The sequence below is a fragment of the Mustelus asterias genome, chromosome 3 (genome assembly GCF_964213995.1).
Source record: "Mustelus asterias chromosome 3, sMusAst1.hap1.1, whole genome shotgun sequence".
Classification (NCBI taxonomy): Eukaryota; Metazoa; Chordata; class Chondrichthyes; order Carcharhiniformes; family Triakidae; genus Mustelus; species Mustelus asterias.
The window spans coordinates 28,179,571-28,207,324 of record NC_135803.1 but is presented as its reverse complement, the minus strand read 5'-3'; the positions used below and the strand labels follow the sequence as shown (position 1 = coordinate 28,207,324).

Genomic DNA, 27,754 nt, shown 5'->3' with positions numbered 1-27,754 from the left:
AAACCAAAAGAATGTTAAAATCTGTCAGCTTCTCAACAAATATTAATGTTGAAGCCTTCATCAATGAAAAAAATAGTGCATGAAATATGTTAAAAATATTGCACTAAAATTGTATAGAATGTGTTTTCATCCATATTTTAAGCGCACAGAATGAGCAACACTAAAAGTTTCAAAGGAGAATTCAGAGCTAAGGTTAATGCAATACATTATATTGACAAATGGGTGATATTACATCGACAATTGAGTGACATTACATAAAGAAAATCAAGTTCAACGGCTCTTGAAGTGCTTTGGTGCAAACAAAATACTGCACAGTTTTTCTGTGAAAGCATCTTAATGTAACAGCATTCATTGTGGAACTACCAATAACTTCCAAAGCACTAACAGAGAAATTAAATTTCTCATGAATGAGAAACTGCATCAAAACTTACAATTTTCCTCAAAAACTTCATATTCTTCAGTGTGTTGTGCTGTTTGCTGCTTGATGAAGCGATCTGACAACAGTCTTGCCATTGAGTCCATCTGCCTACACAGCAAGGCAGGAGGAGTCTGACACAGATAGTGCTGCGCAAAGCAATTGGGTCACGTATATCTTCACTGCTCAACATGACAGACACAGCTGTTAGACCTAGTTCAATATAACCTTGTCACTTGCTTTGTGGATTGTGAGGAAACCTTCATTCTTTACATTTGGAAGAGGGAAGTAGCATATTATAAATGGGAGGTACCTAGTGAAGGTATAATTCTAAATATATTACCTTTTATATTCTAAAAATTATCCTTTTGGGGTTAGGTTTGCAAATGGTGTCTGGATGCATTGCTGTATACACTGGAATATTTTACAACGATAAATGCGACAATAAACACCGTTGTATATGAACAAAAAACTTCATGTCAGCACTGAATGTTCAGATTAGCTAATTAAGTGTTAATTGGGACCCAAGAGGCAGAAATGGAAACACTTAGTGCTTTTCCATTCCTGCTTCAACACTGCAGCTTGGGTTTTGGGAAGCAAACTAATTGAGCAGCGCTAGCATACTTGTGCTGTGGTCTTAAAACACTGCATTATTGCACCGATTCCTAAAGCAGAATCTCATCCAGGTGTCTGAAAGGTAAATGCAACATTTTTGGGGACTTATCATGCCCTTAAGACTCTCTGATAGACAAACCTCCCAAAAGTTTAGGAGGGTCCAGGAAGGTTTGTATTTGCTTGAGGCTGGTGAAAAAGATCTAAAGGTGGAAAGGGATCTGGGTGGTTGTACTGCTAGTTTGCGGTGGACAGAAAGGATCGAGCATGTGGACATAAAGAAAGAGGATGTGTTGGAACTATTGAATGGCATCAAGGTTGGTAAGTCGCCGGGACCGGATGGGATGTACCCCAGGTTACTGTGGGAGGCGAGGGAGGAGATTGCGGAGCCTTTGGCGATGATCTTTGCATCGTCGATGGAGACGGGAGAGGTTCCGGAGGATTGGAGGATTGCAGATGTGGTCCCTATATTCAAGAAAGGGAACAGGGACAGCCCGGGAAATTACCGACCGGTAAGTCTAACCTCAGTGGTTGGTAAGTTGATGGAGAGGATCCTGAGAGACAGGATTTATGATCATCTAGAGAAGTTTAGTATGATCAAAAGTAGTCAGCACGGCTTTGTCAAGGGCAGGTCGTGCCTTACGAGCCTGGTTGAGTTCTTTGAAAATGTGACCAAACACATTGACGAAGGAAGAGCGGTGGATGTGGTCTATATGGACTTCAGCAAGGCGTTCGATAAGGTCCCCCATGCAAGACTTCTTGAGAAAGTGAGAGGGCATGGGATCCACGGGGCTGTTGCCTTGTGGATCCAGAACTGGCTTGCCTGCAGAAGGCAGAGAGTGGCTGTGGAGGGGTCTTTCTCTGCATGGAGGTCAGTGACCAGTGGAGTGCCCCAGGGATCTGTTCTGGGACCCTTGCTGTTTGTCATTTTTATAAATGACCTGGATGAGGAAGTGGAGGGATGGGTTGGTAAGTTTGCTGACAACACCAAGGTAGGTGGTGTTGTGGATAGTTTGGAGGGATGTCAGAAGTTGCAGCGAGACATAGATAGAATGCAAGACTGGGCGGAGAAGTGGCAGATGGACTTCAACCCGGATAAGTGTGTAGTGATCCATTTTGGCAGATCCAATGGGATGAAGCAGCAGTATAATATGAAGGGTACCATTCTTAGCAGTGTAGAGGATCAGAAGGACCTTGGGGTCCGGGTCCATAGGACTCTTAAATCGGCCTCGCAGGTGGAGGATGCGGTCAAGAAGGCGTACGGCGTACTAGCCTTCATTAATCGAGGGATTGAGTTTAGGAGTCGGGAGATAATGCTGCAGCTTTATAGGACCCTGGTTAGACCCCACTTGGAGTACTGCGCGCAGTTCTGGTCACCTCATTACAGGAAAGATGTTGAAGCCATTGAAAGGGTGCAGAGGAGATTTACAAGGATGTTGCCTGGATTGGGGGGCATGCCTTATGAGGATAGGTTGAGGGAGCTTGGTCTCTTCTCCCTGGAGAGACGAAGGATGAGAGGTGACCTGATAGAGGTTTACAAGATGTTGAGAGGTCTGGATAGGGTAAACTCTCAGAGGCTATTTCCAAGGGCTGAAATGGTTGCTACGAGAGGACACAGGTTTAAGGTGCTGGGGGGTAGGTACAGAGGAGATGTCAGGGGTAAGTTTTTCACTCAGAGGGTGGTGGGTGAGTGGAATCGGCTGACGTCGGTGGTGGTGGAGGCAAACTCGTTGGGGTCTTTTAAGAGACTTCTGGATGAGTACATGGGATTTAATGGGATTGAGGGCTATAGATAGGCCTAGAGGTAGGGATATGATCAGCGCAACTTGTGGGCCGAAGGGCCTGTTTGTGCTGTGGCTTTCTATGTTCTAATGTTCAGGAATGTGGGGCACTGATACAGTTCTTGTACATGCTCCATTTTTTCTGTCAAACATGCCTCAAATAAAGTTCAAAATTTATGTTTTCCCAATGATGTCTTTAGAAAACCAATAGGTTCCTTATCTCTGTCTTCCATTTAGGATGGAGATGAGAAGTTTTTTTCTCTCGGTAGGTTTGTTAGACTATGGAATTCTGTTCCTTTGAGAACAGTGGAGGCAGGATCATTGAATATTTTTAAAGCCGTGCTGGATAGATTCTGGATTGACGAAGGAACCAAAGGGCTGAGGCCACAGTCAGATCAGCCACGATTCTTATCAAATGCAGAGCAGGCTTGAGGGGCTGAATGGCCTACTCCTGCGCCTAATTCATGTGTAGGTCGACTTAGCGCTGCCATTGTTTTCAGGTAGATTGACTGTACTTATAGTACCAAATAATGCTGGGGATTGTCTGCACAGAATATTTGTCCAGACTCACGAGGGAGTTTCAGTTTATCACCAAAGTTAGCCCTTTCAAGTCAAGCAAGGTCAATCTTAGTCAAGGAAAAATCAATACATTTTGGAAGTTATTGGGTCATAAAAGCAAAGGCGGCAGCCATTCAGCCTAACATGTCCATGCCGGTTCTATATACAGCAATCCAATCAATCCCACTCCCTGCTTATTTATTTCCCTCAAATACCTACCCAAAATCCACTTGAAATCAATGATCATCTCCACTTCCAGCACCCCTGTAGGCAGTGAGTCCCCGTCATCTTTGTTCATTCATTCACCGGATGTGGGCATCTCTGAAAAATCCAGTTTTTATTGTTCATCCCCAGTTGTCTTTGAGAAGGTGATAGTGAGCTGTCTTGTTAAGTTTAAATTTATTTCTTAATGTCACAAGTATGCTTACATTAACACTGCAGCGAAGTTACAGTGAAAATCTCTTAGTCGCCACACTCTGGCACCTGTTCGGGTACACTGAGGGAGAATTCAGCACGGCCAATGCACCCCACCAGCATGTCCTTCGGACTGTGGAAGGAATATAGTTGGCTAGTTTGCTAGGCCATTTCAAAGGGTAATTAAGAGTTAACCATATTACTGTGGGTCTGGAGACCATATTGTTTTGGATCTGGAGATCACATACAGGCCAGAACAAGTAAGGATGGCAGATTTTCTTCTCTGAAGAATATCAGTGATTGAATCAGATGAGTTTTTAATGACAATTTGATAGTTCCATGGCCACCATTAGTTACAGTTTTAACAACACCAGGTTAACGTTGTTAAAACTGTTACTGTGTTCACCCCAGTCCAATGCCGGCATCTCCACATCATGACCACCATTACAGTTAGCAGCTTTTTAATTCCAGATTTCATTCAATTAACTGCATTTAGATGCCCCAGCTTCTGGGGTGACGCATCATGAGTTCAAATCTTAATTTTCAGAAGGGGGCAGCCGCAAATGGAAAACATTGTTAGGTATATCTTGAACATACAATATACCAATTATATTTCTATGCTTTCATGGGATGGGAGTTATTCATCCCTAATTGCCCTTGTGATGATGGTGATGAACCACCTTCTTGAACTGTTGCAGTGTATCTGGTGTAGGTACATCCACAGAGCTATTATGAAGGGATTTGTAGGAATTCTAAGCGGTGAAGGAACAGCCAAATATTTCCAAGTCAGGATGTTGTGTGGCTTGAAAGGGAACTTGCAGGTGGTGGTGTTCTCATGTGCCTGATGACCTTTTCCTTCTAGGTGGTAGTAGAGATCTTGGGGTTTGGAAGTTACTGTTGAAGGAGGCATGGAGAGTTGTTCCAGTGCATCTTGTATATATTACATACTGTTGCCACTATGTCAATGATGGAGGGTATGAATGGTTATGATAGATGGGATCCCAATCAAGCAGGCTGCTTAGACCCAGATGATGTCAAGCTTCTTAAGTGTTATTGGAGCTGCATTCATCCAAGACATCCTGATTCCATCACACTTGTGCCTTGTAAATGGGGGGGGGGGGGGGGGACTAAGTGAAAAAAGCTTCTTTACTCTCCAGAAATCTGGATTTACAGCTCTGTCTGGGTCACTTTGAACAAAGAAGATTTGTTTACTGATTTACAAAAGGAGAGAGAGCACATGAACAATTTGCTTTGTAACAGCACTGTACAACATAATTTTAATATAATTTTGAATTTTTTTTAGTTTTTATTGCAGTGCGATCTTTATTTCCAGTACAAAATGTTCAACTGAGTAAAAAAGCCAAAAAGCTTTTCAAAAACATTTGCATTGATTTTCCACAAACAGAAAATACATGACTGTTTTTGTTGGTGTTGATTCAAGGAGCAATTTCTGACCAGGACCTCAGAGAATGGAAACAAAAACACAAAATGCTCCAAGCATTCTCAGCAGCTCAGGCACAGCATGTCTGGAGAGAAGTGACAAGTTAACATTTCAGGCATTTACATCAGAATTAGAGTTTCTGCGACTGCCGTATTTATTTTTAACTAAGAGAATTACCTGCTATTTAAATAAAATTATAGGTCAACCCGAACAAGTTAAATCATTGATTACACAACCCACATGAAAGATGGCACCTTCAACAATGCATCACTACCTCAGTCCTCTGCCCAGTATCATGTTGATACTGGATCATGAACTTATAATGGCAGATGAAATTGTCAAATCCCAATGGTGTTCTATCAATTAGCATCATAGACCAAAGAAGTTGCCACAAGGAACCCGCCTTTTGTTGGTTTTGCATTTATATCTCAGTAGGCAGCAGCACCATTGTGTTTACTTAACTGCTCAAATTCGAAGCTGTTGGCAACATAATAAAGGTGCCATTACAATACTTAAAGTGGCAATTACTATCGTTCAGTGGTGATATATTAATTTTCATAGTGAGGATATCATTATTGTAATCTATGCTGCTTATATTGTGTATTTGAATTACAGAACCAAAGAACTTAAACAAATATTACCCAGTCTGTACATTCTTCTATAGAAATGAAAGCAGAGTAAAGTGCTACTTTGGCCCAGCGGGGTGCTGCCAGCACTGATTCCTAAATTCCAAGCCCTCCACAGCCAGTGGCAACAACTGCCAGACTCATCAAAGCAGGTCTTGGAAACTTGTATTCTTTTTAAACAAGTCTTCTTGGCAGATGAATTAAACAATTCTGGCAGCTGGTTGCACTAGGTCTGCACTCCAGGAACTGGCAATGGTATATGCCAATGATACACATTTCAAAGGTACTTCAGAACATAATACCCAACAATACTTTTTGATAACAGCTAAAAGCCTTCCATCAAATATAAGGCAAGCCTCATCTCCAAGAATAAATGCATGAAGTTCACCTTTGTTACTAAGACTGAGACCATCCAATCAGCTGTTGCAACCTTCCTCTCCACTAGCTGGCCTGGTCAAACTTTCTCGAATGCTCCCCTTGTCCTAGCCCTCAACTTGCATCTTTTTGTAGTTTCCCTCCTCTCTTCCCTCAAGCTTCTTTGAACTCATCTTTTCCATAAGATCCAGCTCCTGATCCCTCAACGCTTTTCCAACTAAATTGCTGACCACCTAAATCCTTGTCCAGGTCCCCATGGTAGCCCATATTGTTAACCATTCTTTCTCCAGGTGTTGTCCCTCTCATCTTTGAATCTGTCGTCATTAAGTATTGCCTATTTTGTCACCCACAGTGATTAGCACTGCTGCCTCACAGCACCAGGGACCCGGGTTTGATTCCCAGCTTGAGTCATTGTCTGTGCAGAGTTTGCACACTCTCCCAGTGTCTGCATGGGTTTCCTCCCACAGTCCAAAAGCCGTACTAGTTTGGTCCATTGGCCATGCTAAATTCTCCCTCCGTATATCCAAACAGATGCCGGAATGTGACGACCAGGGGATGTTCACTGTCACTGCATTGCAGTGTTAATGTAAGCCTACTTGTGACACTACTAAAATAAACTTAAACCTATTTTCACCTTAGGAGAATTGGCTGACTTTGTTTCATCTCAGCTCGTTTGCTGCTGAAATGCTCACTTACACCTTTGTTACCTCCAGGCCTGACTACTCCAGTGCACTCCTGGATGGTCATCAATCTTCTACCCTGAGGTCATTCAAAACTCAGCTGCCCATATCTCAACTTGCGCAGTTCAATTGTCACCATGTACTCAATGACTTGGCGCTTGGCCAAGCAATTGGATTTTAAAATCCTCAACCTAGTTTTCGAATTGCTCCATAGTCTTGTCATCCCCCATCTCCTCCAGTCCCACAACTCTCTGAGATATCTGCACTAATTCTAGACTCTTCAGCATCCCTAATTTTAGTCATTCCACCATTGGTGTCTGTGCATCCAGTTGCCCAGATCCTACGCTCTGGAATCCCCTCCCTGAACCTCTTGGCCTTCCTACCTCTCTGTCCTCTTTGAAGAGACTCCTTAAAATCCACATCTTTGACTGAGGTTTTGATCATCTGACCTAATATCTCCTAATGTGGCTCAGTGACATTTCGTTTTATAGTGTTCCAGTGAAGTGCCTTGAGGTTATTACATATACATCATTACATTTATTACTTTGAAAGGTGCTATCTAAATCTAGGCTGTTGATGTGGTTAACATCACAGTCTTGCAGCTCAGTGACATGATGAAACATGAAAATAAGATCTGAACTCATCCCTTCATCCCAAATCCACTGCTATACACACATGTTCACTAAATCAAATGGACAAAAGAAAAAGAAAAACTAGAATATCCACAAACTGGTTTTCATATCCAGTTACGGCCTCACCTCTCCCTATTTCTGTAACTTCCTCCAGACCTATAATTCTCCAAGAAATATTCGTACCTTCAATTCTGGCCTCTTGAGCATTCCTGATTTAATCACTCTGCTACAGGTGGGTGCGCCTTAACTGCAAGGCCCTACGTTCTGGAATTCCCTTCCTAAATCTCTCCACTCCTCTTCCGCCTTTAAGACATTCCTTAACTGAGCTTTAATGTCTCCTTATGAAGTTCAGTATCAAAGCTGGTCACATATCACTCCAATAAAGCACCTTGGAGCATTTTAAATACAAGTTATTATTGTGGAAATTTAAAACTAAAACAGAAAATGCTGCAGAAAATGTAGCAGGTCAATTAGCAACCGTAAGGAGATACACTTGACAAGTATTCTTCATCAACCAAGCAGATATCAAAGGGAGAGAGAAAAAGGGAGAAAATAGGAAAGCGATCAAACAGTGGCCAGCATTGATTTCTAAAGGGGGAATTGTGTTTAACTAACTTGCTGGAGTTTGTTGAGGAGGTAACAGAAAAGGTCATAGAATCTCCACAGTGCAGAAGGAGGCCTTTTGGTCCATCAAGTCTGTACCAACTCTCTGACAGGCCCTTTCCCCCACCCTATCCCCGTAATCCCACACGTGATCAGGGTAATGCTGCTGATGTGGTGTACTTGGACTTTCAAAAGGCATTCAATACATTGCCACACAACAGACTTGAGAGATAAGTGATAGCTCACCAAATAAAAGGAACAGCAGCAAAATGGATACAACACTGGCTGAACAGAGTGTACTGGTCAATAGATACTTCTTGGGCTGGAGCAATGTTTGTACTGGAGTTCCCCAAGGCTTGGTATTGGGATCCTTGCTTTTCCTAATGTATACTATGATCTTGATCTTGGTATGCAGGGCACAATTTCAAAGTTTGAGGATAACATAAAAGTTGGCAGTATTGTAAACTGTGAAGTGGACAGTGTAGAACTTCAGGTCATAGAAAAGTTGGTGGAGTGGGCAGATGGGTGGCAGATAAGCTTCAATGCAGAGAAGTGTGAGGTGTTGCCTTTTGGTAGGAAGAATATGGAGAGACAATATAAAATAAGGGACAAAATTCTTGAATGAGTACAAGAGCAGAGATACCTGGGTGTATATATGCATAGACCATTGAGTGTGGCAGGACAGGTGGAGAGAGCTGTTAATAAAGCATATAGTATTCTGAGATTTATTAACAGAGGCATGGAGCATAAAAGCAAGGAGGTTATGCTGAACTTATACAATACACTAGTTAGATCTCAGCTGCAGTTTTGTGTACAGTTGTAAGCACCACATGATAGGAAAGATGCAAATGCATTGGAGAGAGTGGAGAAGACGTTTACAAGAATGGTTCCAGGGATGAGAAACTTCAGGTATGAGGATAGATTGGAGAGGTTGGGACTGTTCTCCTTGGCCAGAAAAAGGCTAAGAGGAGATTTGATAGACATGTTCAAAATTATTGGAGGGCTGAGCAGAGTGGATAGGGGGAAACTCTTCCTGCTCATAAAAGGATCAAGAACAAGGGGGTACGGATTTAAAGTGATTTGCAAAGTGATTATCAAAAGAAGTCATGTCATGTAGTACATGTTCTGCTTGTACATAATGCTTACTACCTAAGAGATAATTCTAATAGACCAAGGGTTTTCACTGTATAACAAACAACATTTGCCTCATTTAAAATAAAACAAACCCTATTTACTATAAATAATACTAGTAGAATACACACATCAAGCTTTCAAAAGGTGCTGCCCAAAGAACTTTGACCTCAGTTTGTTAATTGCATAAATGTCTTTTATGATGGAAGACAAGGAAAGTAGGAGGCAAAAGGCATGGTCAATTTCTAGAACTGTGTTCTGTGGGTCTGGTCCACACTCTGGAAATGTTGTGGTACACTGCATGGTTACATATACATACATAGCAGTACTTAGCTAGTATTGAACTTTTTAAAGTGGTAAATGGTTTTAAATAATAATCCAAGAACCAAAAACAAAGTAGACATACCTTATTCTTTCCCACTAGATGCTCACAGATTGAGTCTCGTTGATGGCAGATCTGCATGAATCATGTCTCCACAGGGTGTGACACAATCCTATATTAAAGCAGTTTTATGCAAACTGCAAGGGCTGTTAATGAATTATATCCAAGATGCAAGACAAAATGATTTGCATGCGAACCACTTCCGTATAAAGCTTCTTTCCACCTCAACTGCTTCCTTTTTGCCAAGTCATTGTTTAAAAATAAATTATAAATCTGCCAGCAACACCGACATCCGTCAAAGACAATGCCATTGTAGTTTTTCACTGCTAACGTTTAGAAGAGGGTGTGGAGTTGGAATTCACAAACTCATTTGACTCCTGGTCTTCTCTGAAATCAGGTTCCTAGAGGTTTGCAGGGAACAATTTTCTTGAATCTCCTAGATGCTTGGTATTAGGTTGCAAGACACGGATTTCCTTACAATGACTGCCGGGGGCGGCTGAGATCATCATCCTTCAGATAGAGCACCATAGGACGAACCGTCATAAAAAACAGCCATTGATAAAATGTTGCTGAATAATTGCAAGTCACCGCTGATTCCAACCCATATAACTTAGTTGTGTTCATGGCTGTATAAATGGGCGAGAAGAAAAATAAAAGTATTCACAAGTTAGACAGAATAATTGACCAACATCATCCTGTACGTGTACAGAACAAGGCAGGTTGTATCGAGTCTTAAAATGACCAAATCATACCAGATTACTCCCTTAAATTCACAAATAAATATCCATTATTCAGCATTTAAAAGCCTTAAAAAACAAACAGGAGAATAAATAACATGAATAAAAGGAGCATAGAGCTACCACAGCTAGCCTCAATTCTGCTGCTAACACAGCTAATTCCTATGCAACTGGCCAATAGCATATGATGTGGAGATGTTGGACTGGGGTAAACACAGTAAGAAGTTTAACAACACCAGGTTAAAGTCCAACAGGTTTCATTGGTAGCAAAAGGCACTAGCTTTCGGAACAGGCTATTCCTTCGTCAGGTGGGTGGGTGGGAGTTCCCACCTACCTGACGAAGGAACAGTCTGTTCCGAAAGCTAGTGGCTTTTGCTACCAAATAAACCTGTTGGACTTTAACCTGGTGTTGTTAGACTTCTTACAATAGCATATGGTCAGCCATTTCAGTGCACAATTAAACCCCAAAACCAATTAAGAGGCAGTGGATATCCTATGTTGGAATTTTTTTGAGGGTCCAAAGAATATCTTCCCAATTTTTAGATTAGGCAGGGAAGTGTTTAAACAACTTGGCAATGTAACTGAGTAATACTGTTATTACTGACAACTTACTTTTGAATAGCACCTTTAACATAATGAAACGTCCAAAGGTGTTTCACAGGAATGTTATCAAACAAAGTATGAATTCAATCCACATAAGGAGATATTAGGGCAGATGACCAAAAAGCTTGGTCAAAGAGGTTGGTTTTAAAGAGTGTCTTAAAGGAGGAAAGCAAGGGAGAACAGGAGAGGAATAGGGAAGGTATTCTAAACTAAACTAAACTTGGGGATGCAGGAGAGGCTAGAATTAGATAGAGATGTTCAAAATCTATGTTCAAAAGGGTGGCACAGTGGTGAGCACTGCTGCCTGACAGTGCCAGGCACCCAGGTTCCATTCCCAGCTTGGGTCATTTGTGTGTGGAGTTTTCACGTTCTCCCCATGTCTGTGTGGGTTTCTTCCGGGTGCTCCGGTTTCCTCCCACAGTCCAAAGATGTGCGGGTTAAGTGGATTGGCCATGCTAAATTGCCCCTTAGTGTCAGGCGGACTAGCTAGGGTAAATGCATGGGGTTATGGGGATAGGGCCTGGGTGGGTTGTGGTGAGTGCAGACTCAATGGGCTGAATGACTGCCTTCTGCACTGTGAGTTTCCATGATTCTTTAATTCTAAGTGAACACAGATATATTGGAGATTGTGGGGCTGAAGGAGGTTACAAATATAAGGAAGGACGAGGACATGGATGGATTTGCCAACCAGAATGAGAATTGTATGGTCATATGAAATGGAACATGATATGGAACAAGAGGCTTGGACGAGAGAAATTAGTTAACAAAAATATTAACAACATTTAAATAAAAATAAAGATAGAAAGTTTACGGTACTTTAACAGCTGGAAACCATAAAGAGATTTTCAGAAAAACTAAAAAGGTTCTGTTAACATTTTGCAAGTTACTTATACTAGAAAATAAAGCCTGTATTTTCCGTTGGTGGCAGACCTTTCACTCATAAATACCTTCAAAGCTCACTTGCCCCTGCCTGCAAAAACACAACAAATACATTTTTTTTGAAGTAAACAAAAAGAATCATGTTCTGTCTAGTCAACACGGATTTCAAGAGCTGTCGTCAACCCACACTGGGGGAGTACATATCTAAAAGGAGATCCTCACTTGAATAACAACAACAGAACATGCTCCAATTAATATTAAAAGCAATTTTGAACTGCAGAGTTGTGCTCTTTACCACAAATCGTAAGATAACATTCTCTGGTACATCACCAGGCATCAGCATAACGAGAGATTTCAGGATTACCCAATTCCTGTCCTGCATGTTCAGAAAGTTCCCTCATAAATATGCTGCATTTTTTTAATTCTACATGGCACTCCCTTAACTATCAATGTCAGATTTATTAAATCTCTGAAGCAAGATAATTTTCCTTTACAGCAATTTGATAAACCATAATGCACTCAACATTATGTCCAAATGTAATGTATATTTTATAATGCAAGCACAATGTAACCATTTTATGGCTTCCCCACTAATATAAGAACCATCCAAAATACATCCTGTAAATTAAACAGGGTCGATAGAAGTATGTTACAAAGATGCCAGAAATAATTTTGCGCAATGTCTGGATTAATTTACAACGTCAAAACAATCTCACTCAAATACACGTACACAGTCAAGCTGTTCCCATATTAAGCATCAAATCAAGAAAATTACCTATTCACCGTGAACAGCATTTAACTGTTCATAGTGGAAATACTAGCTTCAGTTTGAAATATTACACCAATATTCATCAGAAGCGACAAGTGTAAGGTGGTGGTGATTATTAAAACAAAAGACTTCACCCACACAGTCAAGATATCACACCAAGAACTGGTTCACTGTGACCACAGGAATTTTTTTTATTCATTCATGGGATGTGGGCATCACTGGCTAGGCTAGCATTTATTGCCCATCCCTAATTGCCCTCCAGAAGGTGGTGATGAGCTGCCTTCTTGAACCACTGCAGTCCATTGTGGTGTAAGTATATCCACAATGCTGTTAGGGAGGACGTTCCAGGACTTTGAGCCAGCAACAATGAAAGAATAGTAATAAATTTCCAAGTCAGGATGGCGATCTCCAATAACCAAAACTATCTTCCTTCTTTCGATACTTGCAAAACTTTTTTAAAAGGCATTAGATTACTTGTTTGATTATTTACCACACCATGTATCTATGTACTTGTCTTGCAAGTTCAGCCCAATGCTTTCAATATAACAGCATTGGACACTTTGGCAAACTGTGCAAGGCCAAAACACTTAAATGCACAGGAGACTCAAAGATGATTTATGAGGTTGAGACTGAACATCAAGAGGACACATCGCCATGCTTTCAGCGTGATGTCAAAGATCCTTGATTTTCCCATTGGTTTGTGGAAAGTTTGGTTAACGGCATGTCACAAACTTTTAATTGGACACGGGAGCCAGTGTTACAGTCCAATCAGACAAAGAACCTCCAGCTTTAAACCACAGATACACCACTCTATGGGCCTGCAGGAATCTGACTTCTGGTCATAGGTGTGATTTTGGACCCACTAAAGTTGAGCTACAAACAACCCTTCGAGCTGATGTACATCAATCATAACCAGTCTTCTTGTGCAGCAATGCCGTGTTGCTCTCAATCTCCTCAAAGCAATAGAAAATTTCAAGACAACTACTGTCATAAATCATACAGAATTGCAAGTTCTCAAGAGCTCATACAAGAACGAGCATCCTGACTGGGACTTCAGCACTGAACTGTCTTCTCTCTTTAATAGTAAAAACAAAAAATGCTGGAAAAATTTAGCAGGTCTGCAGCATCTATGGACAGAGAAACAGAGTTAATGTGTTGAGTGCGTATGACTCTTCAGAGCTGAAGTGGGATAGAAATGTGATGGATTATGTAGTTGGAGATGGGGGTGGAGAAGATTGAGCAGAATAGAAGATCTCGGATAGATGGGAATTCAGGAGAGATTGACAAAGATATCATGGACACAAGACAGAGTGTTAATGGTAATGTTAAAGTCTAAAGAAGGTGCTAATAATGGCATAAAGGTAAAGTAACGGAATATGTTAATAGCAGAATAAGGGTCAGCACTCTGTGAAAGCAAAGCAAGTTACAGATGGCCCTGAAGGAGACGGGCTTGTGAAAAAAAGTCAAAATGGAGTAGAGTTCATGGTTTGAAGCCATTGAACTCAATGTAAAGTTCAAAGGCTATAAAATTCCTAATTGGAAGATGACGTGCTATTCCTGCAATGTGTGTTGGGCTTCACTGGAACATTGCAGTAGGCCAAAGAAAGAAATGGGAGCAAGATGGTGAGTTAAAACAGCAAGTGATGGGAAGGTCAGGGTCATGCATGTGGACTGAGCAAAGGTGTTCCGTAAAGCAGTCACCCAGTCTGTGTTTAGTCTCCGGAATGTCTTCTCTCTTTGCTGAGCAGGTTTGCCGATTTTCATTACAGGTGCCGGAAAACCCTCATTGGTCAGCCTAGCCAACCACTCAGATAATTACCATGACTCCTCCAGTGAAAGATAAACAAGAGAACAACCAACAACCAGAAGAGCTTCAACCACCAGCTACATCGACTGTTGACAACGTCAACACTGCAAACACTACAACTGCCAGCCAGCACGACAGTGCCAGAAATGATGCCAGAACCAAGGAGCAGCTACTGATTGCTGAGAACACACCACACAGCCAAAGGTGAGGTTACCAAACAAAACCACATCTTCAAAGCAGGAATGGCCATCTTCTATCACGGGGAGATTGCCATGACCCACACCACAAAAGGAGGGGAAAACTGCTTTGTAGACGAAGACAGAGTTCATCCACCCAGGAAACCACAACTGCCAAATCATCAAAGAGCGGTTCAATACGAAGGAATGGAAACAGAGGATGAAAGGATACCCTAATACCAAAACAACCTCCAAACCAACAGAGCCTACCACTTCTCCAACGGTAGTACAAACAAGATATCGAAGGGTTATAAGGCACACAGACCTTATAACCCATGAACCCATGAACTCAAAAGACTTGAAGGAGATGGAGTTGTAATAACAATGTAAATACATGAGGTAAGTTAGAACTACATTGGATAATCTAGCCCCTCGAGCCTGCCCCGCCATTCAATAAGATCATGGCTGATCTGAAGTGGATCAGTTCCACTTACCTGCCTGATCCCTATAACCCCTAATTCCCTTACTGATCAGGAATCCATCTATCCGTGATTTAAACATATTCAACGAGGTAGCCTCCACCACTTCAGTGGGCAGAGAATTCCAGAGATTCACCACCCTCTGAGAGAAGAAGTTCCTCTTCAACTCTGTCCTAAACTGACCCCCCTTTATTTTGAGGCTGTGCCCTCTAGTTCTAGTTTCCTTTCTAAGTGGAAAGAATCTCTCCACCTCTACCCTATCCAGCCCCTTCATTATCTTATAGGTCTCTGTAAGATCCCCCCTCAGCCTTCTAAATTCCAACGAGTACAAACCCAATCTGCTCAGTCTCTCCTCATAATCAACACCCCTCATCTCTGGTATCAACCTGGTGAACCTTCTCTGCACTCCCTCCAAGGCCAATATATCCTTCCGCAAATAAGGGGACCAATACTGCACACAGTATTCCAGCTGCAGCCTCACCAATGCCCTGTACAGATGCAGCAAGACATCCCTGCTTTTATATTCTATATTCTATATTCTATCCCCCTTGCGATATAGGCCAACATCCCATTAATATCAAGTATTACGGTACTTTACTCAGCCAAAATTTATCCCATCCCCAGGATCATCCATAGATTCCCTACAGTGCAGAAAGAGGCTATTTGGCCCATTGAATCTGCACCGACTCTCCGAAAGAGCATCTCACCAGGCCCTCGCCTTCGCCCTATCCCTCTAACCCCACTTATTTACCATGGCTAATCCACTTAACCTACACATCTTTGGACACTAAGGAGCAATTTAGCATGGCCAATCCACCTAACCTGCATACCAGGACAGGAAAGACAACCCAGTGATTCCTTTTCTTTGGGACTAACTGCTTCTTCAAACCCCTTACTCCACCTCTTAATAAAATAGCAAGTGCAAAAAGCAGAAGGATTTAGTGACCTCTAACACTATCTGTACAGCTTCCGCTTTGGTTATCTCCTATACACCCCTTGGCTCCTCACCTTTACCCAGAGATCAACCATTCAAACACAATTCTCTGATTATCTTGCAATTTCCCCCACCCAAGTATTACTGTTGTAACACTACCACCTGGAGATTTCCTTCCAAGTCACTGCAATCTGACTTGGAAATATGGATAGTTCCTTGACTGTTGCTGGGTCAAAATCCTGGAATTCCCTCCCTACGTCACTGTGGGTGTACCTACACCTCAGGGATTGCAGTGGTTCAAGAAGGCAGCTCACGACCACCTTCTGAATGGCAATTAGGGATGGGCAATAAATGCTGGCCTAGTCAGTCGTGCCCACATCCCATAAATCAATTTTTTAAAATTACTGTTGCTCTAGAATGGTCCTTGACGATGTTGCATTGGAAATCAAAACAAATAATTTCAACCTTGTAGAACTCACAATGAGGTAACTAACTGCCATGGAATAAACTAGATTTTCTTTTTATAGGTGATCATTATATCAGAAAGGCAAACGCATTTGCAATTAACTTATACCAATGGCAGAAACATTTTCTATAACAAGACAAAATACAAACACTTCCCTGCTGAGGGACAACAACCTTATCCTTCGGTTGAACAAAAGTTTGCTACATTATGCTAAATGAATATAACCACAGCACAGTTGTCAGCTTTAGCTCAGTTGGAAGCACTCTCACCTCTGAATCAGAAGGTCATGAGTTGAAATCAAAAAAATCTAGGTGGATACTCCAGTGCAGTACTGAGGGAATTCTGTACTGTTAGGGGTGGCATCCTTTTGATGCCATGTTAACCCTCCAATTAGAGGTAATATTTGGCACTATTTCAAAGAGAAGGGGAGCTATCCCCTCTACCCTGGTCAATATTTGGGCTCAATCAATGTCACTAAAAAATATTATCTGGTTATAATCACACTATTGTTTGTGGAAGCCTCCAAGCCACTCACCATCCTGATTTGGAAATATATTGCCATTCCTTCACAATCGCTGGGTCAAAATCCTGGAATTTCCTCCCTAACAGTATTGTGTGTCAACCCACAGCACATAGACTGCAGCGTTTCAGAAAGGCAACTCACCATCACCCTCTCAAGAGTAACTAGGGATGGGCAATAAATGCTGACCAGCTAGCTATGTCCATGTTCCACAAATGAATTTTTAAAAGCTTGATGTGTGCAAATTGACTGCTATGTTTCCAACATTATAAGTGACTACACTTCACAAAGTACTTCTTTGGCTCTAAGACATTTGGGAAGTACTGAAAGGCACCGTATTTAAATATATGTCTTTTTTCATAGACCAAAATTTCAAGTTATGGCCACTAATCGTTGAAACCTACATTTTAAAGCAGCACAATCAAGAATATCTACAGAAGTTACAAATGGAGACATCACTTGAAGACTATTTGGCATTTCAGATTAACAGCTTTCTTCGAAGGGATAACAAGTTGATATTTAAAAATTAACATTGTGTTCACTGCCACCTGGTGCAGGGAATGTTGTCTCAGCTGAAGCACTCATAACAAACACGGAATTCAACAGAGCAACCAGATAAGGGTCTGGCAACAAGGCCATGGAAGCTGAAAGCAGCCTGAACATTTTCTGAACATAGATTTAAACAGAACAAACTAGGGCAATTGGATAGCCATAATGACTTTTTATTGTTCCTAACTGCTATTGTTTTGACAAACAACAACAGTAGAAGGAAGTCAAAACGAATTTAACTCATTTGTATAGCAATCAATATCAAACAAAACTACATCATGCTTTGCCAAATGCTATGTAGGTAAATATGTTGCACAACTCAGTGTAGTACTGAATCACAGACTCCAAGTTAGCTGGTCAGAGCCAAACGCAAAGGGGAAGTTATTCAGCCAGGGTTCACAATTCTCATTGCCTATCTAGCGATTCCCGTTGATTGAGACTGTTAAAGTGTAAAGAGAAATTTGAATATCCAGCAATTAACTGAAAGGACTATGCCACATGATTTTACATTTTAAAACAAAAACAAACTTTATTATACATTTTTCAATTAAATAAAACAAGCACTGCTAATTTAACATTATAGTTTGTTAATACGTTACGTCACAAGATCTTGAAAGTTCATTCACTTCTCCTGGGGCCAAACCAAAAGTGCGCCATAGCTCTTTGGAATTCACTTTGATTTCTCCTCAGTTGTCCAGCTACTCCGAGAGGTACAAGATTTCACAGGGACTTTTCCATTAGCTTCTGGTTGAGGGACCCTCCAACCCCCCTTTATAATCACACAATTGGACTCAGCATCTCAAGCTTGGGGCTTCATCACATTCTTGCTTAGCAATTTAAAAATCAGGTTCTCTGCTCCTTGTTCTTGGGCTTTGGATGGACATGGGCTGTTTTTTCCCCAGTCGGCTCCCACAGCTGCTGTACAACTTCTGGTCCCACAGCTGACTTACCAAGTTTACTAACAGGTGCTAACTGACTGTTTTCTTGAAAAACATACAAATGAATTAAACAAAGGAATCTTCCTATCCCCTGCCCATCTTCATGGCAAAGTGAAAAACTTTTGATATGTTTCAAACAGAAATGTGAACTAATTATCTTTTACCTTCAAAGCAATCCTTTGATTCTGTGACCCACATGAATATTTTAAATCTTTAATAGATGTAATAGCCGGCTTTCTAGACTCCCTGGTTCCACTGAAGAACTCCCTTTTTTACAAGTTGCTGTATGCTTCTTTTCATGTGGAGTCTACATAATTAAATCCTTTATTGAAGTAAGCGTAGTGATCCTTGCTCTACCAAAAGCTCAAAGACGAGTCAACCATTGTCTAAAGTTTCCACTTCTAACTCTGACATTATAGTAAAACATTTAAACTGAAATTAACCCAGTCTTGCTTGATTTGTATTCATGCTAGATGCTTACCAGTTTCTCAATCAGGTTTTTTGTTCATCTACATTTTAGAAAATCAAATTCCTGAACTGAAAACTATATTTCTAAAACATCTGACAAAGGAAATCAGATATTTACAACACTGGAAACTGCGTACATCCTTGTTTAAACTAAGCTGTAATAAACCTGCCCCTCCCCATCAAACTGAATAGGTTGGCACTCACGAACTGTTTACAATTGAAGAATAGTCAAATGAGTAAAATATCTGAGGCTGCTAGCATTCATGAGTCATCATCTTTGAGAGGTGATGAAAAATAGAATAGTATATTAAAAGAAAACAGATTTACATTAATCAATTATCAAGAAAAATAATACTTCCGACATTGGATATAATGTCAAAAATTAAATCTGACATTTTAGCAATAATATACACTCATACAACAAGAAGAATTGGTTAAATATAGGGTGTGCCCAGGGTTTGATCTACACATGCCATTCTTTAATTGATGTGTTTGAATAGGAAATATTTGGTGATTTATTTACCTTTTAAAAATATTACCAGTTATTACAATGAGGAACACAGCAAGCATCGCGAGAAGAGTCTCTCCATCATAAACAAGAACTAGACTAGAATATTCCCTGACTTTTAAATTCAAAAATACTTCATCAACACTTACTTCTGATCCTACTCATAATTTACAGGTATTCCATGTGTTGGACATGACACACGTGATTTTTGGGAAACATAAAAGAACAGTAATTGCAAGAGTTAATTTAATAAGCCCCCACAGCTGAATTCGACCAATACCAGGACTTTTCTGCCACAGTTGGTAGGAACGACAGTCCAACAATCCTGCGGTACCGCCCCTCCTACCCAACTGCAGGTTTGAAACAGTTAACACTAAATCCAGACTTTCCTTTGTTGGCAATGCAACGACAATCCATTGCCAAGAGTATAGTGTTGTTTGGCATGTGGCATACCAGCTCTGCTACAACGGGGGAGGTAGCTAATTGTTTAGCAGAGATAATGGGTAAAACTAATATCAGCAGCAGGATCTTTCTGTTGCCCAATGTGTGACTGTATGACTTTACCTGATGATGTCAGGTGACCTGAGCATTGTGCTCTAGCCTGTTCTGATGACATTTGATCTTCTGATAAAATAAGACATGCTGGCAATCAGTGGAGTAATGCAACTTCCAGATATGGAACATGGCTTGAACACGCTGAGCACATTTTGTTTATTGCTAAAATTTAGTGGTTTTAGTGCTAACATCTCCCCACCCTCCTACCCACATCCAGTCCTTCTGGAAATTTCGAAAGACGTTCCACTTCTGAATTCCACAAGATGTATGTATTGTTTACCATTTACATAGATGATCTGGAGGAGGGGATTGAATCTAGGGTATTCAAGTTTGCTGATGACACGAAGGTGAGTGGGAAAGCGAATTGCGTGGAGGACGCGGAAAGTCTGCAGAGAGATTTGGATAGGCTGCGCGAGTGGGCGAGGATCTGGCAGATGGAATATAACGTTAGCAAATGTGAGGTTATCCACTTTGGAAGAAACAATAGTAAATTGGAATATTATTTAAATGGAGAAAAATTAAAAAATTACATCGTGCGACTGTGCAGAGGGACCTGGGGGTCCTTGTGCACGAATCGCAAAAACTCAGTCTGCAGGTGCAGCAGGTGATCAAGAAGGCGAATGGAATGTTGGCCTTTATCGCGAGGGGGATAGAATATAAAAGCAGGGAGGTCTTGCTGCAACTGTACAAGGCACTGGTGAGGCCGCAACTGGAGTACTGTGTGCAGCTTTGGTCCCCTTATTTGTGAAAGGATATATTGGCCTTGGAGGGAGTGCAGAGAAGGTTCACCAGGTTGATACCGGAGATGAGGGGTGTAGCTTATGAGGAGAGATTAAACAGATTGGGTCTGTACTCGTTGGAGTTTAGAAGGATGAGGGGTGATCTTATAGAGACATATAAGATAATGAAGGGGCTGGATAGGGTAGAGGTGGAGAGATTCTTTCCACTTAGAAGGGAAACCAGAACTAGAGGGCACAGCCTCAAAATAAGGGGGGGCCGGTTCAGAACAGAGTTGAGGGGGAACTTCTTCTCTCAGAGGGTAGTGAATCTCTGGAATTCTCTGCCCATTGAAGTGGTGGAGGCTTCCTCGTTAAATATGTTTAAATCACGGGTAGATAGTTTTCTGATCGATAAGGGAATTAGGGGATATGGGGAGCAGGCGGGTAAGTGGAACTGATTCACTTCAGATCAGCCATGATCTTGTTGAATGGCGGGGCAGGCTCGAAGGGCCAGATGGCCTACTCCTGCTCCTATTTCTTATGTTCTTATGTGGCTTAAAGGTACAGCTCATTTAAGTACCAGAATAGCTCTAAGTGACAAAAGCAAGAATGAAGACACAAAATTGCTTTTATATCCAATCGAGCTGATTTTCAGAGCATCCTAAAGTTTAGGATACTCAGCCATGAATGTAATCACTGTCGTCAATGAAATACAATATCCAATTTGTATACAGCAAGATTCCCCAAACAGCAATAAGAAATTATGGTTTGAACTGGCAGCTAAATGTTCGCCTGGACACCAGAAATCTTCTGCTCTTCTTCAAATAGTGCCACTTGAATAGAATCTCAAGCTAACACCTCATCCAGAGGACAGTTGCGCCTACAATGCAACATTTCCTCAGGACAGCAATGGTGTCATCCTAGATTATGCGTTTAAATCCTTGGAGTAAGGCTTGAATCTTCTAAGGCCGAGGTGTTGGCACTAGTATTGACGCAAACTGGTATGATAATGGAATGACAATTATTATTCAGGGCAATGGTGGAGTGCTCAACATGGCTCAATATGAATGGGCTAAGGCATGAAGCAACATTGGAAAAATTAGCCGGAGCTCCTATTCCTGATCATTACCAGCTGATTTCAAATGGAGAGTGCACATGCCTGATTAGTGCAACAGCCTCTGAGGCCTCCAAATGGTGAACAGCTCACATTCATTGTCACAGCCACCTGGGTAATTGAGACAGCATCTGGTGTCCATGAAAGTATTCCCCAACATGAATTTGTACCTCAGGCAAGGAGGGGAAAACATCAACAGGACAACCCCATCCCCTCTCCCCACAACTGCAATTTGTTTTGTACTAGATATAGGGATGGAATGGCTGCCAATCCCTGCTTCAGTTGTGCTCTTACCTCATCCTTGCACCTGAGACACACAACCTCCATTCGCTCCAGCTAATCCAAGATTACCAATAGGACAAGGTAACAAAATGAGCTACCTATAAAGCACTACTCAACTAAAAACAAATTTTAAAATAAAGTATTTTGTAAAGGTAAATGTGCCACAAGCGAGTTATGTTAATCCCTTGTAACCACTCGGGCAGTTGTTGAATTCATATGAAACCATCATAAATTAGTTACAATTGATCCAACTTTAATATCTAGCAGCAGAGCTTTAAGACATAATCATGACAGTGCAGAAGGAGGTCATTTGGCCCATCGCATCTGTACCTATTCAATGACAAAGCATCTTACCCAGGCCCTATCCCTATGACCCCACATACTTAACCTGCTAATCCCCCTAACCTACACACCTTGGGACACTAAGGGGTAATTTAGCATGGCCAATCCACTTAACCTGCACATCTTCGGACTGTGGGAGGAAACCGAAGCACCCGGAGGAAACCCACACAGACTCGGGGAGAATGGCACTGAGGCAGCAGTGTGCACCACATGGTTACACTGGGGCGGCAGGGAAAAATGAGAAGATTCCTTCAATCCATGACATAAACACCACCCCATTAGCCTTGAAATGTAATATCCTCTGTCTCTTATCAGGCAATTAAGCTTTTTGTACAGTTTCTTTTAAATGTGCATTAGAGAAGGAGAGAGTCATTGAAATCAGCAAAATGCCTGTTTGCCAAGGGCTATTTCATTGTTGACAGTACAGTAAACAATTTTGGATTCAAATATGATGCCTGTTGAACTAGGGGCTAGCGAGCAGTGAGATTACATGTTATCACGTGGTACAGCTGAGGCTCAGTTGGTATCATTCAGAAGGTTGTAGGTTCAAATGCCTACTGCAGAGGTTTGAGCACATAATCCAGGCTGGCACCCCAATACAATACAGAGTTAGAACTGCCATCTTTCAGAAGAGATGTTAAGCTGAGACCCTGTCTGCCCCTTTCAAGTGGGTGTAAAGGATCCCATGGCACAATTTGGTCTCGTTGATATTTATCTCTCAATCAACATTAAATGAAGAAAATACATTATTATCTCATTGTTGTTTGTTGGATCTTTCTGCACGTAGATTGGCTGCTGCATTTCCTACATTACAACAGTGACTACACTTCAAAATACTTCAATGCCTGGAAAGCAATTTGAGGCTACCTGAGGTTGCGAAGGGTTCAGTTCAAATCCAAGTATCGTGTTTGAGATAACTAAGTTGCTGTCTAAGGATCTTTGGCGAATTGCTGCAGTGAATCTTGTAGATAGTACACACTGCTGCTACTGAGCGTCGGTGATGGAGTGGATGTTTGTGGATGTGGTGCCAATCAAGCGAGTTGCTTTGTCGTGGATGGTGTCAAGCTTCTTGAGTGTTGTTGGAGCTGCACCCATCCAGGCAAGTGGGGAGTATTCCATCACACTCCTGACTTGTGCCTTGTAGATGTTGGATAGACTTTGGGTAGTCAGGAGGGGAGTTACTCGCCGCAGTATTCCTAGCCTCTGACCTGTTCTTGTAGCCACTGTGTTTATGTGGTGAGTCCAGTTGATTTTCTGGTCAATGGTAACCCCAAGGATGTTAACAGTGGGGAATTCAGTGATGGTTACACCACTGAATGTCATGGGGCGGATGTTAGAGTGTCTCTTACTGTTGATGGTCATTGCCTGGCATGTGTGTGGCACAAATGTTACTTGCCATTTCTCAGCCCAAGCCTGGATATTGTCCATATCTTGTTGCATTTGAACATGGACTGCCTCAGTATCTGAGGAGTCACAAATGGAGCCGAACATTGTGCAATCATCATCGGCGAACATCCCCACTTCTGACCTTATGACAGATGGAAGGTCATTGATGAAGCAGTTGAAGGTTGTTGGGCCTAGGACACTACCCTGAGGGACTCCTGCAGAGATGTCCTGGAGCTAACATGAATGACCCTCCACAACCAGAACTATCTTCCTATGTACCCGGTATGACTTTAACCAGCGGAGTGTTTGCCTCCTGATACCCATCGATTCCAATTTTGCTAGGGCTCCTTGATGCTACACTCGATCAAATGCGGCCTTGATGTCAAGGTCTGTCAGTCTCACCTCGCCTCTGGAATTCAGCTTTTTTGTCCATGTTTGAACCAAGGCTGTAATGAGGTCAGGAGCTGAGTGATCCTGGCGAAACCCAACCTGGCATCACTGAGCAGATTATTGCTGAGCAGCTGCTGCTTGATAGCACTGCTGATGACCCCTTCCATCACTTGACTGATGATCGAGAGTAGACGGATTGGGCGGTAATTGGCTGCATTGGATTTGTCTGCTTTTTGTGTACAGGACATACCTGGGCAATTTTCTATATTGTTGGGTAGATGCCTGTGCTGTAACTGTACTGGAAGAGCTTGGCTAGGGGAGCGGCAAGTTCTGGAACGCAAGTCTTCAGTACTATTGCCGGAATGTTATCAGGGCCCATTGCCTTTGTAGTATCCAATGCCTCCAACCGTTTCTTGATATCATGTGGAGTGAATAGAATTAGCTGAAGACTGGCATCTGAGATGCTGGGGACCACTGGAGGAGGCCGAGGTGGATCATCCACTCGGCACTTCTGGCTGAAGATTGCTGCCAATACTTCAGCCTTATCTCTTGCTTTGAGTGAGCCAAGTCAAGTGAGATGAGCTCTGCAATTCCAGTGCAGGCAAGTCCCTCCGGAGTGGCAATTTACTGGTGATTACCACTTGCGGGCCCAGGGTTTTCTTGTCCAACAAATACGGGTTTTTTCCCTCATGTTCCTTCACTGACACAACTTTCTAGTAGCCTCTAGAGTACCACAACCACACATGGAATAGCTCTTAATATACTTGGCTAACACATTAATGTATGTCATCATAAGATACACTGGAACCATCTGAAAATAATGCAATTCACCAGCATTTGCCAGATTGTGCACCAGATCCTACATGAAAAAAGCATGCTCATAATTGAATCTAAATGAGTACATTGAATGCAGCTATCTCAATAACATGACAGGCTGTATGTGCGACAGAAGAGGGCAAAATGTTGCTTTGCAGAATTTCTTTTGCCACAGCGCCAATAGTCTGAACTAGATCCTCAAAGCAGAAAGGGCGAGTAGAAAGCAGACAAAAGGCTGGCTGCCTTGCCAGATGGTCACTGCATGTTCAAATCCAAAGGCTGTTTTCTGCTTGAATGCATTTGCCACAGTTTCGACACACATTTAATTAGCTCTTGGTCAAGGCACTAGGAGAATGTCTTGTCTCAGCCATTGTTGAGAGTGTGAAATAAGAACGATGAAAACCCATGTACACACATCAACACTTTAAAATAATGTGCAGAGTCAATAAATGGAAGCTTTCCTCCTTAATAAGAGTACATTCAGCCACTGAATTAAACTCATAAGAGCTGCTACAGCTAGGAGGAATGCAAATGATATTTCTAATTCCTAATTCATAGGCATAACACATTGTGTGGTCAGCAATTTGAAGTAGACAATGCACACAAAGCTTGCATTGATGACAAGTCATGAAGGACACTTTCATTTACTTTCTATATTTAATTTAATTAGTGTACAATTATTTGGAATCTCTGAGAGACAAGAGCATTAACTATTGCAGCACCATCTTGTATCGTTCTAAACTCAAAAACGTGCACAAAACATGCTTCTCAAGCACACGCACCTGAAAAATGTTTGTTCGGTTTTCAGGAAAAGCTTTCTACTCACTGACAAATCCTAAATTTTATACAGCTGACATTACTTCAAGTTTTGCTTTTTTCAGGAGATAACTTGCAATGCAGATAATAGTGCAGCAAACCCAGCATATTGCCTTTTCAAATGATCTGCACCAAAAAATATGAAATGCAAGTTCACTTGTCATTCCCAGCACAGTGAACTAGAAATTTCATCAATGCAATCAAGAGCAAGGGTTGAGTGAAGGTCAAGCAGTCCTGGACTAACAGCACAAGGGAAGGTAGATGCATAAAGGGGAACATCGGAACATGTTTAGGCCCAGATTAAACTCATGAGTTTTAATATCACATTGCTTCAAATTGCTGACCACACAATGTGCTATCCCAATGAATTAGGAATTAGAAAGATCATTCCTCCTAGCTGTAGCAGCTCTTATGAGTTTAATTGTTATGAGTCTAATGACCAAAGAACTGCATAGCAATAAGAGGTAAAGGAAAAAGATATTACATTCAACAAGCCCACTCCACTCTTTCATGATTGATGCCAACCCTGTCTTCTCACTATATCCTACAATCCTTTCCAGGAATATACTTAATTTCCTCTTCCACCTCCCAGTAACTTATTCTGCAATGTAAAATAAATTTCACCCACCCAAGACAAATCTCATTTCCCACTTTCAATTATATAATTTTTAATTGATTACCAATACTATTAAGTATTTCCCATTGTCAACCACATTGCAGGATCACATCTGTCAATATTTTTCCAGGGGTTTCTTTTAGGAAAGGGGAAGAGAGACAGAAAAACAAAATTTAAAAAACATTACAACTTCCAGTAAAATACATTAATGTTTTAGACAGTAAAGTTGTATTTTTCAGTGAACTGTATATTATTGAAATTTTAGTTTTCGTGCTGCATATGTCAATGGTTAGCTTCAGTAATAAGCTGCATTGCAAAACACTGTTCCATGTTTGTTCTGTTACTGATACACACTCGCTGCTGTAGTTTGCAGAACTTCTGAGCACCTGCACTGACATGTGTTCTGCCCTTTGCTGTGCACGTACTTGCTTGCTCAACAGCAACCTGGTGAATCAGTTACCTTTAGCAGAATGCTTTTGGGAGGGGAACAAGATATTTTCCTCTCACTATCTTTTCTTTATTTTCATTTAAGTATTCTATTCCTATTTCACCACAAGCTTTATTTACATTAACCTGTTGCATCATTTCTAGATAATCCAATGAACGCTGGAAATTCCATAGCTCTTTTGCTTTGATATTTTAACATGCCAATCTAATCGCCAGTCATGGATTTATGGTCTGTAAGAAAATAAAATTTTGGATGTCTGGATCTGCAACATCACAGATTAAGAGGGCAATCATTTTATGGATTCAGAGTTCAGCTTTCACCTTGCTGTAAATTACTGGGTTAAAAATTCTAATTTTTTGATCAAATTCTTCCATGAGCTCACCCCATCTCTTTTTGATTTGATTTATTATTGTCACATGTATTAACATACAGTGAAAAGTATTGTTTCTTGCGCGCTATACAGACAAAACATACCGTTCACAGAGAAGGAAACGAGAGAGTGCAGAATGTACTGTTACAGTCATAGCTAGGGTGTAGAGAAAGATCAACTTAATGCAAAGTAAGTCAATTCAAAAGTCTGACAGCAACAGGGAAGAAGCTGTTCTTGAGCCGATACTTGACCTCAGACTTTTGTATCTTATTCCCGATGGAAGAAGGTGGAAGAGAGAATGTCCGGGGTGCGTGAGATCCTTAATTATGCTGGATGCTTTGCCAAGGCAGTGGGAAGTGTAGACAGAGTCAATGGATGGGAGTCTGGTTTGCGTGATGGATTGGGCTACATTCATGA

The 27,754-nt window shown here is 41.4% G+C and overlaps 1 protein-coding gene across 2 annotated transcripts in view; it reads right to left on the bottom strand.

The window, feature by feature from the left end:
* The window catches only part of tnk2b (tyrosine kinase, non-receptor, 2b), a 239,002-nt gene that overhangs the window by 168,323 nt on the left and 42,925 nt on the right, over positions 1 to 27,754 (bottom strand). The window contains exon 2 of one of the 2 annotated variants that reach the window (XM_078206643.1): positions 9,675 to 10,276. In XM_078206643.1, coding sequence (XP_078062769.1) covers positions 9,675 to 9,731 — 57 coding nt within the window. In that variant the 5' untranslated portion in view covers positions 9,732 to 10,276. Of the gene's footprint in view, positions 1 to 3,585; positions 3,652 to 9,674; positions 10,277 to 27,754 lie in introns of those variants that run through there. The other variant, XM_078206669.1, reaches the window with a different exon arrangement.